Consider the following 16,780-nt stretch of genomic DNA (forward strand, 5'->3'; position numbering starts at 1 on the left):
GCATATTGATCCGATGACAGTCCTATCTAGTCCAGAGGAAACGACACTCAGATAGGATAGAGGAGGTACCTTTCTTTTCGTACACGACATGTGTTGCCAAGCACATTCAGTTAGAGCCAACAGCATGGACCCCCTCGAGGGAGCGACATTGGCTGAGTAGGAGGTTCCCAGGGAGGTGCCACTTTTGGCCATCACTATGGTTCAGCCTGAGACCACTGAAGATATCGTACTTCTTCTAGATGGTGGCTCAGGGGGGTTTGCCTGTAGGTCTGTGGCTAGAGCAGATGTTGGTGGACGGCAGATGTGCTCGCTGCACGGAGGGGGCATCGGAGACTATCCCACCCTGCTTATGGAGCTGTCTAGTGGCACTGAGCATTTGGACAGCAACTTTCCGGATTGTGGCCAAGTTACAGAGGATGCGGAGAGATTTCACGTGTGGGATGGTGGCGTGGCTCACAGAGGGATGCCATGCTTTCTCTATTGATCTGGTCTCACCAGTGTACAAGATTCATGGTGAGCAAGTATTCCGGATTGAGTTTCTCAAGGTAGTACCGCCGCTCTGCACTTGCCTGCAGCCTTTGCCGGAGGATAGTGTATGGGAGGCAGTGGCCAACATCCCTGCCCGGAACATTTGGGTCTCCCATTGCAGTCAAGTGATGGGAGGGAAATAGGTTCCATTGGCGGCTACACTGGTAGCCATTTGGCAAGACATCATGTTCACTTTGCGTGCTAGTTGGGAGCGTGGTGTTCTTGTCTCACAAGGAACCGCTGAGTGGCGGGAACATTTCTACAAGGCTTGGCTTGCAGGCCTATTCTACATAGTCTCGGCGGGAGATATCCGTTGGATGTATAGGCCACTATCTTGGCTGTTAGCCCTTGTCCCGGATAGTCCCTAGGCAGCGAGCTGGGATTACCAACAGGCTGGTCTTGGACAGCTAGGGTTTTCTCTTTGTACATACCATCATTAGCCCTATTTTGGTTGCTGATTTGTATGGGGTTTTTTCAAGCATTAATAGAAGTTTCCTTTCTTTGCCCCCCCCCCAAAAAAAAAAAGCTTCAATATGTGACCAAATGTGCTGCAATTTACGGACCTCCACGGGCTGTATGGATTTCCGCATAGTTTTACCGACAGGTACGGACAGCTGCAAATTGATGTCACCTATGTAAGAGCAACTCAGAAATGGCGGAAAAAGTTGATTTGGCACTTGAAAACGTCAAAAAACGTCACATGACTGTTTTTGAGCTCCAAAAACAGGATTCTGTAGTCAAGGCTGCTCCAAAGCTGTTCCAACACCAAGGAAAGTCAATGCTGGCTGAAGGTCCAGATGCAGGCCAGGTTCAAAAACGAGCTGCTGAAATGCAAAAAAGATCTGCAGTTGAGTCAAACTGTTGGCTGGAAGCTGAGCTGAGATAAAGGTGAGCACGGGGGAAGGCAAGCAAGAGCAAGAGAACCTGCTCTAATACCAGTGTTGGGTGCAGGGAGCAATGGAATGGAGATGGAATGTAAGGGAGCAAACAACAAGCTGAGGAAACGAGAGTACTTGCAAATGGATAATGAAGAAAGTACAAGTGTTGGCCTATATAGGCCTCAAAGTGAACCACAAGAGTTGACCAATTAAGTCAACCTGATGGTTGACTGAATCCTAGCTGGCGTGCAAGACCATACCAGGGCTAAGTGCTAACAGGAGAAGGCAACACGAGGTGGGAGATCCTTAAGGAAAGCTACGAGGTGTGAAGGGGCTGAGAGAGGAGAGGGAGGGGCTAAGGGAGAGGCTGAGATCGGAGAAGGTGAGAGGGAGAGGGGGAAAGGCTTGAGCGGAAGGGGCTGATGAGGGACAGGCTGAGAAGAGAGGGGTTGAGAGTGAGGGAGGGAGAGGCTCAGAGTGGAGGAGGGAAGGGCTGAGCAGGGAGAGAAGATGTAAGGGCTGTTGTTAGAAAACAAATTTGGAGCTGAAACTTGCTGCTTATAACCTCGAATTTGAAGCCGTTCAAATCGCCTTCTTCAAGCTAAGCCTTTTTGCTATTAGAACTGAGTTTTGGAGTTGTTGAAGGGGAGTTTTGAAGCAGAACAAACTGATAAAACGACTGAACCTTGCAGCTCATACAATGTTGAAGAAAGTTGAAGTTTGCAGCTGATGGACTGAAGGAGATTGGCGAGATTGTTTTTCTAGTCACGAATTCATGGTAGCTCTGATGATTTCAAAGCTTGAAAGAAGGAGCCAATGCAACAGGAGCAAGTGCAGCAATTATAAGACAGGCTGCAGGAGGCTGTCGCGTATTAGGGAGCAGCAGCAAACAAGCAAGTAGATGGAGTTGGAAGCAGGACTGAGGGGAGGGCACCTAGAGGGGAAGAGCTAGGGGGAAGAGAGAAGGCACAATGGGGAGGAGGCACAACAGAAGGCAAACCCCAGTGACATCAGGGCCAACTAATGCGATCCAAGCAGATGGAAACAAAGCTCCAACACAAGCAATAATTAATTGAGTGCTTACCAGCTCATTCTCAATGAAATTCATATTGCTATTGCAATAGCACGGAATCTGGTTTTCATACCCGCACAAAACGAATAGAGGTACATTATTAGAGAGAAATTGCATGCAAGAGACATCAGCTCATATTGTCCTACACACCAAAATGTGGCAGATCTTTTTATCAAGGCACTACCCAAAGAAAAGTTTGAGCTTTGCAAAGCCTTAGATTTTTATTTTTTTTGTGATAAATCCATTCTCTGCATGTGTTAACACTACCACTATACGGGGGATTTGTTAGATTATGACTAGGGTGATATGAACCTACCCTTGGAGACTTTTTCATCCAGTTAGGAGGTTTTTTGTCCCAGGGTTAGTATTACGTTAAGGTGCCGATGGAGGTGATATATATCCTTATTTTTCATCAGTGTAACCCACATTTCTGGAATAAAATTTGTTTCTTTGTGTGTTCACCATTGTTGCCAACAATGTTGGGCATAAAAAGAGGGCAACAAGGGAGGACAACATGCTACGAGGGTGAAACCATTTATTTGGTGGCTCATGTATACTAGCATTGCTCATCCCCCTTAGGAGCAAGTTGCATAGATGATGAGTGCCATCCACAAGAAACCTTTCTCTAACCTCATTAGTTTGGCCAAACTATCAAGCCTATATTAAGGTAGGTGATGAATGAAATGAGGCATCTGTGTGGAGAGGTAAACTCATATAATATGGAGTGCATCACTTGTTCCAGATTATGCATGAGAGAATCATGATTTGTAGCCTCTTGAATCATAGCGACTCAATCAAAAGATCTACTACCTAAAAGGCAATTGCATATTTTCATATTAACTTGCATCCGCTGAAGATGCAAACATAGCATCTCATAAGCTGAACTATCTCTCTTTCATGAGTGAATGAATAATAAGGTGAAGTTGAACTTGCTAGTGTTAAAGAGCATAATATCTTTATATCCATTTTGTGACATTTGAGACGTGAAGATCAACCTTGATGAAACGAAGAGTACCGGCATTCACAACAATCGTGCTACATACCTCTAGACATACTTTTGTGATGCACACCTTGCTTATGAATCTCTTGTATAAACACATAACTGCTTGAAAGATGTCATCTCTAATACCAAAAGCCCAAAGTCATGAACAAGGTTGCCTACGTTCGATGTATGGAACTTTTCGTAGGGTCAAGTGTCTTTTAGGGTTTTGACCGATTAGGGTTTTCATTTTCTGCCTATTTTTTACCGTTTGGGGCCAGCCTCTCCTCCAAACCTGCATATATACCCCTCCCCCTCTCCACCAAGCACTCTTCCCTCTCCATCTCCCTAGCCATCAAGCAGCCCGCTGCGCACCTCTCCATCTCCCTCTCCCTCTAAATCTCCCTCTCTCCTCTCCATCTCCATCTCCATCTCCATCTCCATCTCCATCTTCATCTCCATCTCCATCTCCATCTCCATCTCCATCTTCCTCTCCCTCTCCCTCCCTCTCCATCAAGCTCCCCCTCCATCTCCATCAAGCTCCCTCTTCATCCCCCTCCTCCATCACTTCGTCTAAAACTTACTCTAAAACTTTAAAATCTCTCTTTTTTTTTGTATTGAACGTACCATCGGACGCACACCTAAGATTTTTTAGTTTGTTTAGTACCGCACTAATATTGAATGGTACGCATCGAACGTGATCGTACGTGTCAACCATGGTCATGAAACAAAATGTTTACATAGTACAGTCTTTTTGAAAATTTACAAAGGAGTATAGCCTTTGTATTTGGTGTTTGACCTTTTCAATGAGAGCTTTGAGTGTGAATGTAATCTCTTGATCCATTGCCTAGCTTGGCATGCTCATTGGTGTGTATCTCCTCGTATTAATGGGTTCGTTTGCTTTGTGAATCAAAAAGTCCAAGATAGGGGGAACCCAAGCTCTTGATAAAGCTTGGCTAAGATTGGAGTACGCGTTTTTCAGCAATGAGTCAAAATTTCACTTAAAGTCCTTCATGTTCCTTGGCCCTAGAATTTTGCAAGTTTTTAATGGCCTCCTTAAAGCATAATGTGGTAAGAGTGTGGAGTTGTTGTGGGTATAGGTTGGTTAGGGACATTATAGAGGATGTGAGCTTAGGCCTTCCAAAGAACAAACTTTGGAGACGATTCGAATAGGTTGGGGCTCTGTTGGAGCAGGGCAGAATGAAAGGATAGATGTGATGATTGCCTCTAGGATAAGGAGGTAAACTGTGAGGTCAAAGAAGGTTACCATGACATAGTCCATCACAATATGACCACACTGCTTCCGTAGTATTTTCATCATTTATTTAGGTGCATCTTTGTGAATTGTCATACACAATCATGTCGTGTGTAGTGTGCATGTCAAGCATCTCTCATATTGTGTGATTGTGGCATTGTTGTGTGTATCTATCAATGTGAGTCTAAGCTCCTTTGTTATGGTATTTGTATGTGGGAGCAAGGTGGCTTTCAAGCAATCCTATGTTTGCATGTTCATTCTCATTGTTGTGGGTGTCTCATATAATGTGGGAAAGGGTGATATTCATCCTCTATTTAAGTCTTTGCATAGTCAGATGTTCTAGGGGAACACATATCTCAGAGATTGTAAGAAACTTGATACAAGAAAGCTGAAAGGGTGGAGCTACTAACTCGAGGATCAACACCCATGCAGAGAACAAAAAATAAATGCTACATAGTCGTATCAAAGTAATAGTCATCTCCATTGTCACTATCATCGTAATCATCATTAGAGAGTTTGTCATCTGAATACATGTGAAATATGCTCCAATCTCACAATGTGGTCCACTCTAACCTCCCTCATCAAGGGTGGGGGCATGAGAGCATAAAACTAGAGATAGAATGATGTCAGATGCATGTGGGTGTAGTCTTGCATTGTCTCCTAGTCACAGCTCTATGTTTAACAAGGGCGACCATGATCCCTATCAGTTGCGCTCTCACTGTGAACAAGGAGAGAATGTCCCCAAGCATAATTTGTGTGTCAAAACCCTGAGCTGCTGTGTCACTAGATCTAGGTCTCAATCGTGTTTGGGCCTATGGAGTAGGACCCTGCATGATCCATTCGAAAGAACTCCGTGATCATGCTCTGAGAAGAGTCTACCAAGGTATGCCCCTCATCTTTGTCATCAAAGTAGGCGCTCATGATGTCTAGCTGCCTCATGGAAGAATGTGACCAAGCATCTTTGATCTGCATAAGAGAGGAACCGTGATAACAATTTGGAGCTATCTTTGAATAGACAGTAGAAGCATCCTCGGATCTCATAGTAAATTGGGCATTTGAAAAATGAAATGCTCCTCAGACTCAATCTCTTGTAGATTGCATAGTGTGCTTATACGTTTCTCCTTGGGTAAGCCCTCCACTCGACCACTCTCAATACGTAGTCTATGTGAAGAGACTTGAAACTATCCAATAGAGATCCTTAGCTAATGGAGTAAATGAATCAATGTGTATCCCAATGGGTCAATAAACCCCTCATCTGAGATATGTAGACAATGATCTTTGTAGAGACTAAGCTTCACTGGGAGCTCACCCAGTTCCAACCAAGTTTGGAATGTGCACAAAGAGAGAGAGAGAGAGAGAGAGAGAGAGAGATTTGCTTCATGCCCATGTTTTTTGGTTTGTAGAAATTGGAGGGTATCCAATGGACAATCCGACAAGTGGAGATGGACCTTAACAATCCTGAGGAGCACTCGACTTTGTGAGTTTAGTACTTTTATGATATTCTATGGTCTCCATACAAGTATCTACAAGTAATATCCCCGATTGATTCCCTTGAGCACAATTTGTGTAACATCTATGGGTAACACTAGTAATCATATCATGTGGAGTAGCTAGATTGTTGTGGTCTTGATGCCAATACTTTTGAGATAAGCTAATCGTAGGGTAGTGAATTTTGTTATTTTGAGTGTGCTTTATTTTACCTCATGTTACGATAGCTTGATAGTTACCGAAAAACTTAGCCATGGAATTATGAGGTACACAAAGTTGCAACAGTTGTTATACAAAAGTGTTTCAATACACATCCTACAAGTGCTTTTGTATAAAAAATTCTCATGTGGTTAAAGAGGTGAGTCGATTGGTATGATCTTGTACATAGTTCATATTTCATGATAGCAAGAAGAGTGAATGGCTCCTCAAGGAAACTTATGAAAATCTAGCAATCTTCCTATTCTTTTGAGACTATTTTTCGAGGATAATTTTAGTGACGAGTGATTTCATCCACTCATTGTTTAGATGAGTCTAGTATGCATAGAAAAGTCCATCTTTACCCATTCTGGCACTTAGAAAGTGTTGGCATGTGTTAAGTTTATTTAGTCTTTATGTTATTTGTTAAGTGGGAGAAATGTTTTAGGAAATTTGTGCATGCCAAATGTGCTTCATAGAGTAAATTGTTTCTACTTTTTATGCTCAAGTTGTGGGAGTCTGTTAATTTGTTGGGTATTTATGTTATTTACTTTTTCTTTTTTCTTGTGATTATCTCATGTGATTTTGTTATGTGGGAGGAATATTTTTGAAAATTTGTGTATTGTTATGCATGCTTGATAGAGTAAATTGTTTTTAATTTTCCAATAGCATGTTAAAGTTCTTTTCAATAATAATCAATTGACATGACATCCAAAGCAACACACATGCACACAAACGCATGCACGCATTTTTCCTTGTAAAAAGAAAGTAGAGTAATAAACATAACACACATATATACATGCATACTTGTGGAAAACATGGTGGAGAGAGAAAGACACGTAGAGCAAGGATCACATGAGAAGAGTTGAAAACACTATGATCTATTTCTCCATCAATCAAATACATAAATTTAAAGCCATGCATGTATATCCATCCACATCATCTATGATCTCACAATCACTACCTCATCACCTACATGATGCAATCTTGACCATATCCACCCTCAAAGGTCACTTGACATTTTACTCATTCAAATAACACTATCGTCCACACCACCCTAAAACATTCACAAATTGCACGCATGAACAAGAGCAAGACCTTGATCCCCCCCCCTTTCCCCTTAAGGGATTGCCTCATATTGTATTAATGATAAATTTAGATTCATGGTTTCTCATTCTAATTTTTTTGGTCAACAATAAATTTAGTTTCACATGCTAATTATGGGTTCTAACGGTAGAGACAAACAAAGGATTATGTCACACAGAAGCTAAAACAACACAATTGCTTGCTCATAAAGATCACACAAGATTACAATTCATTCTAGAAACACTTTGGGTAAAGCACCCAACCAAATACATGGCATTTTGTAGCATCATCTACTTGTCATTTTCCAATATGCTTGTGTGTGAAATACATGTGGCTTTTCTTATATCATCCTTGTGCCATCATTGATTTTGAATAAATGGGTGGTGAGGTAATGTTACCTTCCCTCACTACTAGTATGTAGTCAAATTCCATCAAATGTAGGGGCTATCTTAGTATTTTGCATGTATTATAAGGTTGAATCACTAGGTATAAGAGGCCTATAGTGATCAACATAGAAAGTCAAATGGTTTAGCAGAAAGTAAAACCATGGCTAACCCTTATTCAAAATTTTTGCAATTCCTTTCTACATTGCGCAGTTGTTGAATGACAAAGCACAATATATAGTCAATCTTGTACTCTCTAGACCTGTGAAGTAATGATGCACCATATGTATGGTTGCAGGCATCTATGTGACATGAAATTCACCTCTCAATGGGGTGGATCTCAATATTAAATCGTTCACAAAAGCTTTTCTAATCTTTGAAATGGTTTCTCACACTCTTGATCCATACAAATTCAATAAGTGGCCCCTATAGTGTCATGGCAACATTGATAAAGTCTACAATGAAGCCTTTATAGTAGCCCATGTGAACCTTTGATAATAAGCCACATGTCCCATGAATACGTGTATTCGTTTTTGGTTCCTTTGGGGTGGTACCTTTACTATTACTTTTACCATTTATAGAGACTCTATAATGAGACAATACAAGACTAGGACAACTCTATGGCTAACAATGAACGAACACTTGAGCAAGGAAATTCTATAAACTTCATCACTTAAAAAACCTCTCTCAAGTGTCTAATATGCTCACTCCCATGTTCGTGTACATGCAAAACATCCATGAACACCTCAAAGTGCTTACTAAGGAGTGGTTTGAGTACCATGCACATAAGTTCTAGAAGTTCGTGGGGTGTTTGTTAGTGAAAAAGGAACTTTATAGGCAAATTCTCCCCTTTCTATGGCACATGCTATTTTGTGCTTATCCCCATAGCCTAAAAATCCACGTACGAGACTATATGCCATTGTATAAATGGATGCTCGAGTATGTGGGGGTGTGGATTTGTATGTGTGAGAGCATATGTTTATACTATGGTCTACACCAACTATTGGGTGTTGATGACGTTTGCGGGGATGTCATAACAGCTAGTCCTTGCTATGCGTGATGGAGTTTATGGTTTTCAACTCTATGAGTGACTATCATGAGATTGAAACTGCATTATGTTGTGTTTTTAGAGGATGATTCACTCCAAATGCACAATCTCATTTATGAAATTTGCCTCCATAAACTTTTGAAGTCCTTTCTCTACTAGGTTTGCATACTTAGGTAGGATATTTGCAAACTAGGTTTGAAATCTTCCGTTATTGAATTGTATGAACAAAAACCTCGAGGAATGCCCTTCATGTCCTTGTAGGTCTAGACAAAGCAATTCCTATTCTAAGCTCTTGGAATCTTTCCCCTAGGAGATCATCTACCACATATACAAGATTATTGGACTCTCTTCTTGAGGAGATCTATGGGCTTATTGGTTCACAATTAGAGCAAGATCAATCATTTCATAGATGCCATATTCTCCTTCTCCCATCTTCTTCTTAACTCATGGGAGGTTTATATCAACTCTTTCCATTTCATGGTTCTTGAAATGCTCAACGATGTCCAATTGAGGTAGCCTTGCCTCTATCATAAGTTGGATCGTCTCTAGAATCTGTGAGATTCTTCAAAGATGTCTCCTCATCCTTTGACATTTGATCCTTCCATTTAGAGTTCATTTATTAGAAGGGGACAAGCTAAGGTTTGGTATTTGGTCTAGGGTGTTGAACCTTGGAACTACCTTGGCTATAGAACTACATTCCGACTCATCTTCCTATCCACAAAGGATTTCTATATTGTCTTGAAGCTTATGAATTGAGGCTAGAGCGTTGACCAAGGTCATCACCATCATCCTCTTGATTACTCATTCCCCCTACACTTGTCTTGGTAATTGTGCTTAGGATCATGAGAGCTATGGATTGTGAGTCAAACCTCAAGGTTATTGTTCCAATTGATTGGATAGGTTTTTCATATAAGAGGTTTATCACATTGCTCCCTTTGGTGAGTTCCTTGGCCCTAAAGATCTTCAGTGGCCTCTCTGGATCACACTTGCTCAATGAATACAATAGCTCATGATTAGCATTGGTGTTATTTTAAGCTAGAAAGATCTCAAAATTTTTGAGTGAATTGCTCTTATGCTAACATTGATCATTTGGACATGAATAGAGGCCCTTTGATGATTTGCTAGCTAGCCCAAAGTCATGGGGATGGAGATTCAAATGCTAAGAATTTCCCACAAGTACGGGATCAATACCTATTTCTTATTGAATCTCTTGACAATAATGCCAACTCTTAAGATGAACACTCTCAAGCCTTGACTCCCACGCTGTGTGAGGGTCATTGGTTAGAATGGGAAGAGAACTATGGCATACCCCCTCCCATGCCTAGTCTCTTCCAAGGAAGTGATGCAAGAGCCATTGTTACGTGATCATCTTGCCTTCTAGAGGGCTCACCTGATGGCTAGATATGGGACCTTGGGGTTGCCCATAGAGAGGACACGAGAAATTACTGTGAGCTACATAATTCCACTCTTCCAATGATGTCCCGCATCTATAGTAAAGGGGTGAAGGATCCATCCACTCTACTGATTCCTCGTTCCTATCTAGGGATGTCCATAATGGAAGGTATTGCCCTTTAGATGATGCCTCTTCCATGGAACCTCCTCTATCCCAATTGGATGGAACTTCAGAGAAAAAATGACCCAAACAATAGTAATCTCAAACCAGTATTCATGTCCCCCTTGATTTGAATCCAATGCTTCAACTTTCGAGCTCAATTTGGAGCTAGACTCCCTTGCCTTCATGACCAGAGTTTGTAAATCATTTTGTAGTTTTGAGGTCCACACGGATTTTGTATCCAAGGCTTGCACTAGAGGGCAAATCAATAGGGAAAAAGGTGATTCATCCCTAATCCATTTAAGGAAGCAATCAATCTATAACAAGATCAGTGAGTGCTCAAATCTTCCCTAGCATAAAAAATTATTACGTGTTGGCAGCATAAGAATCGGGTCATTAGCTGATAGAGTTTTTTGAGTGATGTCTCTTCTACTTTTATATAGGCGATTAGAATGCTACCTTGGTACATCAACAATAGCTAGTACATGCATGCAACTAAGGAGATACTCATCATTTTGTTGAATCTCTATTCATAGGCCTTGGGTTGATTGGTTTGATGTTCCGCATCTCTAAGTCAACTGTGATTGGTTTCTCTCTACTATATATGTGCACATAATTGCTTCCCCAATTATGGACTAGTTTGTCTATCCTCATCTATGTGTTTTATGCACATTTAGACATATGCATCATGATGATGAAGGGTATCTTGAAGATAACTCAACAATCATTGATATGTCTCTGATGATCCCTAATGGAGGTACCTTGGTCATATCTACCAATTTTATTATGAATGAGGCATTCTACTAGTATATTTCGTCGCTTTTTGTGATTCAAGGGAAGGTGGTATTCTTTGCATTAATCTTCCAACAAGCAATGACCTTAATTCGCAAGGTTCCATTTCCATCTAGATTTGGAGGTTGTGCAATGATATTATTAGGGACTCTTAAAGAAGAATTCTATTTATATTTTCAATCCATGCCATAGGGCTTTGTTGCCTACTATGAGAAGGGTTCCTAGTGGTAAGTGCACTTGGACATTCTTCTTGGCAACCAACCCTATACTGTCAACTTCTTCCATTCGTCAATGTTGGTGGAACCAATTCTAAATCTTTAATAGAGTAAATTTCATCAATTTGGGTTAGAAGTGGGACCCATTTCTCATCTTGTACATATCTAGGAAGGACTAATAGCTAGAAGCTTGTTCCATTCATCAATGTTGGTGGAACCAATTCTACATTTCATTAATTTGGGCTAGAAGTGGGACCCATTTCTCATAAGTATTGATCTAGCTAGTCATTCAAAGGGGGTCACTGCCATTCCCCTTCTCAACATTAGAGAGGGACAAGCTTTATGACATTTTGCATGTTTTGTCCTTCCTCTAGTCTTATTATGAGGACCTCCACATGATTTATTTTCATCCCTTCCACTCATGGTTTGTCTTAACTTGCCCTAATTAGGCAACATGTTTTCTTATCATAATTCATAGCATCACGAAATCTCTTTTAGTAGGTCTATTTGACTTTGCTAAATGAGGGTGAGAGGCAACCTCCACAATCATAACATAGTACCAAAAACTTTCCTACTTGCATTGAAGTAGGGCAACCTAAAACCTTACGAGGCCTTTCACACTCGAAGCAGTTCATAGGCTTTTTGAAATTTCTAAATCGATTGCTGGTAAAACATAAGGATATGGTTTTTCAGCTTGATCCCTGATGAATAAGGGAACATGCTCTTTGATATATCATAGTCTTCATGATCATTTCCATAATAGTTCCCATTAGGAGATAGGACTCAAGGTGGCAATGCCACTTCTCAACCTACCCTATACATACCTCTTCCCACAAGATGTTGTTACCCTTTCATTTTACTAAATGGATGTGGGTTTGCATGGGGCGGCCAAATTGCCTCCAATCCTATTCCCAAGACCATAGATGGCATACTATTTCTAGATAGGGAGAGTGTCTTCATATGGAATGCTTGTCACTATTTAAAATAAATTCATATCTTGGGTGGTTTCTTGCACATAACAGATATCTCTTTTAGGGAAGCTTTGCCAATTTTGCTGGGTGGCATGGTTGCTTGTGCCTCTAGCATTCCAATCTAAGCCTGACAACCACACAATTTCTTCAAGTCTTATCTCTTGAGGTTTTTCCTCATTTGGGAGTTTGTCCAACCTTTTATCTTAAATGGACCTTCTAATGTTTTTCGATCTAGAGAGAATGTAGCTCTCTAATGAGAAAACAAATGTATACGTGAAGAACTAGGTTTTCGACAACCCTCACTCTTAAGACCTTTTCCACTCCTTATCCCTTTACAAAATCATTTCAAATACCAAAATACTGTTAGTTCATCCTTAGCGTACCTCAAAGCCTACCCTTGCATTTATGAGCAAGGGGAACCCAAAACATCCTTTAAGATGGCACAAGTTGAGAGAGAAAGAGAGAGAGAGAGAGGCACCTAAATTCTCTGAACAACCTAGAATCTACTTATGCTCTGCTATGTGGGTCAACTCCCACAATATTTAGGGCTATATCCCCAACTACCAAAGGTTTGCACTCCTTTGGGAACCTTATGATATACCTCAAGAGGTCTTGGTTGATTGAATATGGCTACAAGATGGCTAGAAGAAGGTGACCCAATCAAGTTTTATATGCAAAAACGTCTATAACGAATTATTATTTTTTGTATGACCTAGGAAGAACTATTAAGACTAAGGAAAGTCCTAAATATCAAAGGGTTGATGAAGGTGCCATTATGGATTATAACATATAGCTTACAATATGATACTAGAATTCCTAGGACTGCTAATAAATGTGATGCCACTACTTCAAAACCAATTCAGTGAGGTATGGCATGGTGTGAGCATATGCTTAGATATTTTGAGTGCTACTTCACTACCACTTTTTCTCAATGTCTACATGATGTGTTTGTGCCTTGAGCTTTGCCATTTCTTTCAAACTTAATAGAAGTCTGTTACATGAGAAAAAATAAACCATTATAGTAGAGTCAATGTGGGCACAATGATGCTCCAATGATGCAATGCCAAATCAAGATGTCCCTATGATATTCAATGAGTAGCGACCACTTGTAGCTCATTAGGTATGGGAGGAACAACTCATAATATTGCTTGGTCTAATATGTCCAAACGTCAACACAGTGGCTCTTACAAAGCAATGTAAAACACCTGATTAATATGCTCAAATCATCATTTACAAAAAATGGAATATCCCAATCCACTCTTGCATAGAGCATCCCAAGAGGGATGGTCAATTCCTCTTTATTGGGTAGAAAGTGCCCCTTCAAATCAGAACCATCCGATGATACCCACCTAATTCAAGGAAGTAGGTGTTTACATATATACTTTACGAAAATGGCTCTTACAAATCAATGGAAAACACATGATTAATATGCTCAAATAATCTTTCACAAAAAATGGGATGAGAGCATCATAGAGGGATGGTTGGCAATCCCTCTCTGTGGGGTAGAGAGTGCCCCCTCTAATTAGTACAATCCAATGATACCCAACTAATTCAAGTAAGAAGTAGTTGTTTATAGATATTACTTGAAACTCTCAAAAAATTTTCGATGGTCCGTCTCATACTTCATGCATGCAAGCATATACAATCTCATATTTAAAATATGAACATGCATGCATGTACATATGTATGTAGGTAATAAAACATTTATACACATATAAATATATGTATGTAATATGTATATATGGAAAGTGGGGAACTCATATACATGCACATACACACATCCAAGAAAATCAAGGACGATGCAACATGGACCATATCAAAGGAAAGAGACTGTAGAAAAGCTTCTGAACCAATTTTCAAGCTTAAATTGCCAAAATTGCTGGCAGTATCTTTAATAACTGAGGTAGAAGCCCATCATGGCTGTGAAACATCTTTATTAATACAAAAGAGCCACTAAGCATTCAAACTCATCTGGATACATACACAGGAAAAATGCAATCATTACTTTGGGCATACTCCTCAGCAGCTGCATGTATAATGTACCTCTCCCCTGAGGTGAAGCAGCAATTCGCAGGACCCGAGTGATATGGCTCAGTATAAATGCTTTATACAGCAGGACAACAAGGCATTGCACCTGTGAACCTGCACTTGATATCCCTTTCTATAAGGTGGAAGATTCTCTGTAGTCTTCATATAGGTTGGCTGGCCAGCTACACCTCCAAGGAGGAAAAAAACGAATTCCCGATCAAAAGCTTAATCACAAATGCTCAACCAAAACCAAATCCTTCGCTAGCTTCATGGATTGCTAGCAACAATCGCTCCTGAAGCTGCTCCTTTGATGAATACTCTGGTAGATCAAGCTGATTGAAACTGTTCAAGACCATGAAAACTTTCCAAAATCAGAACATGGAACTTTTTCTACAAAATGGCCGTGAGCAGACTATTTGAGTAGCATCTTTCACAACTCTACTAACAAATTTACCAGGTGTGAGCTGTGGGTAAACGCTCAGGAGCACCATACGCTTTGTGTATTTGACATCTCTGAGGACCTGAAATGCCTTGCAATGCCCTAAAACCTTCGAGAGGCACCTGTATACACAATGAAAATCCTTGCCACAGTTAACGCTTGAACCACAGTTGATGCTTGAAACACCCAAATTTAAAATTCCTTTCAGCAAGTAGGTAATAATATTTAGATTACAGACGTACTCACTAAACCTGGCTAAAACCTTTTATATACCCTCTTTACGAACTGATTAATAACTATAACTACAATGAGCATTCATCTAGCCAAGGGCCCTGAGTTCCAATTGTCCAAAGGTTTAGGTTTCATGAATAAAGCGCGCTTATGCTCGTCTGTGTACTGTTTGATGAGGAGCTTTATAACCCTTTTTTCAAAACTGCCTTTTACAATGGAGCAACAGCATAACAAAGTCCTCCATTTCATTAAATACTTTTCGTTAAATACTTTCAGCCAACAGGTAAGTCCGCACATATCATTCTAGTTCATTCCAATTCAATAAAAATACAAGTCTGTGCACCAAAACTGCACTCTGCAACGTACAACTAATGTGGAGATTGAAAAATCAATAAAGAACATAACTTAAACACTCCCTTTAAAAATGTCATTGATTAGGGCACAAGGGATTTACTGATTTATGTATATGTATGAAATCTCTTAGAGAGTCCCACATGACTCCTGAATGACCTCTGACAGAAGGCCCCTTTGCTGCTATCTAAAATACTGGGAACTATTCTTTGTTTGCATCATACACCAAAAATGGCCAAACTTGTAGATGTGAAAACAAATGTGGTTTAATAATCTCCAAATATTATTCACAATGACCAATCAACTCTAGCATGCACAGGGGAGCGTCTGGGAACAAGCTACTGTAATCCCCATCGATGCACAGTGGGGAGTCCGGGGAGAAGCTTCTGTAATGCACATCGATTGATCAGTGCCAACAATGGGTCTAGATGAATGCATAGAACCATGTGTGCATGTGTACAGACAGCCGCATACACACAACCACGTGATATTACCGAGTCCTTTGTACCAAGTTCTTACCACAGCTCTTTAATAAAGAACAGACAAACAGCATCCTCATAAATGAACTTTGCAGTATACTCAAAAGGCAAGTCCAATTGTGTAAATGCATATCTACATAAGCCCATGGTGTAAGCAGAGATCAGCGGGCTTGGGTGCCACAGCTTCCATATGGCGGCCTGTCTTCTACCTTGAGTATCAAGGCGGCTACTCCTACAGGCCGCAGATGACATCTCAATGACACTATTGGGTGATTTGAAGACACACAAGATGTTCAACACTTACATTAAAAATGCAGTACAATGGCAAAGCAAGTAGTGTTGCAAGTAAGGCAGTTTGATAAGTAATGTCGTAACCAGGAAGACTTTGGTTTGGCTCTTATGACCATGTATATAATTTTTTGCCATTCTGGCACAAGGCCAGAGATTTAAAATTAGGTTGTTTTGGGCGTGGTTAAAAATAGACACCAGAATACAGGGGCATACAATATTTGTTTAGAATGGCAACCTGAAAGACTGGCTGTTATAAGAATCTGGTTCTGAAGACGACACTCAAATCCAAGTGTTCCCTGATGTCTCTGGAGTATTAGAAATGCTGGAGGCACTGGCTAACTGAGTCCAGCGTCCCATGGGTCACTTGGCGCAAACCGTGTACCATGCCTAGCCAATGCAAAGACTGTCCTTGATTGGCAAAATGACCTCAGATTTCTCAGCAGACACTCCTACTGACAGAATAAGAAATTATCGTGAAATTGTATTTGAGTTTATAAAATAATGAGCAACCATGTAGGG

The 16,780-nt window shown here is 40.5% G+C and overlaps 2 protein-coding genes across 2 annotated transcripts in view; one reads left to right on the forward strand and one right to left on the reverse strand.

Moving 5' to 3' along the window:
• The window catches only part of AUG4 (HAUS augmin-like complex subunit), a 38,627-nt gene extending 32,047 nt beyond the window's left edge, over nucleotides 1-6,580 (forward strand). Inside the window, exon 13 of the mRNA XM_087381458.1 lies at nucleotides 6,116-6,580. Coding sequence (XP_087237584.1) covers nucleotides 6,116-6,193 — 78 coding nt within the window. The 3' untranslated portion in view covers nucleotides 6,194-6,580. The remainder of the gene's footprint in view (nucleotides 1-6,115) is intronic.
• A 7,701-nt stretch (nucleotides 6,581-14,281) lies between these two features.
• The window catches only part of LOC147896885 (E3 ubiquitin-protein ligase UPL2-like), a 31,274-nt gene continuing 28,775 nt past the window's right edge, over nucleotides 14,282-16,780 (reverse strand). The window contains exons 14-15 of the mRNA XM_087381062.1: nucleotides 14,925-15,031; nucleotides 14,282-14,812 (exon numbers count right to left, since the gene is read on the reverse strand). Of these exons, the coding sequence (XP_087237188.1) occupies nucleotides 14,710-14,812; nucleotides 14,925-15,031 (210 nt within the window). The 3' untranslated portion in view covers nucleotides 14,282-14,709. The remainder of the gene's footprint in view (nucleotides 14,813-14,924; nucleotides 15,032-16,780) is intronic.

Source organism: Dipteris shenzhenensis, chromosome 11 (assembly GCF_047967505.1).
Source record: "Dipteris shenzhenensis isolate YYH24624 ecotype China chromosome 11, Dip_SZ_1.0, whole genome shotgun sequence".
Classification (NCBI taxonomy): Eukaryota; Viridiplantae; Streptophyta; class Polypodiopsida; order Gleicheniales; family Dipteridaceae; genus Dipteris; species Dipteris shenzhenensis.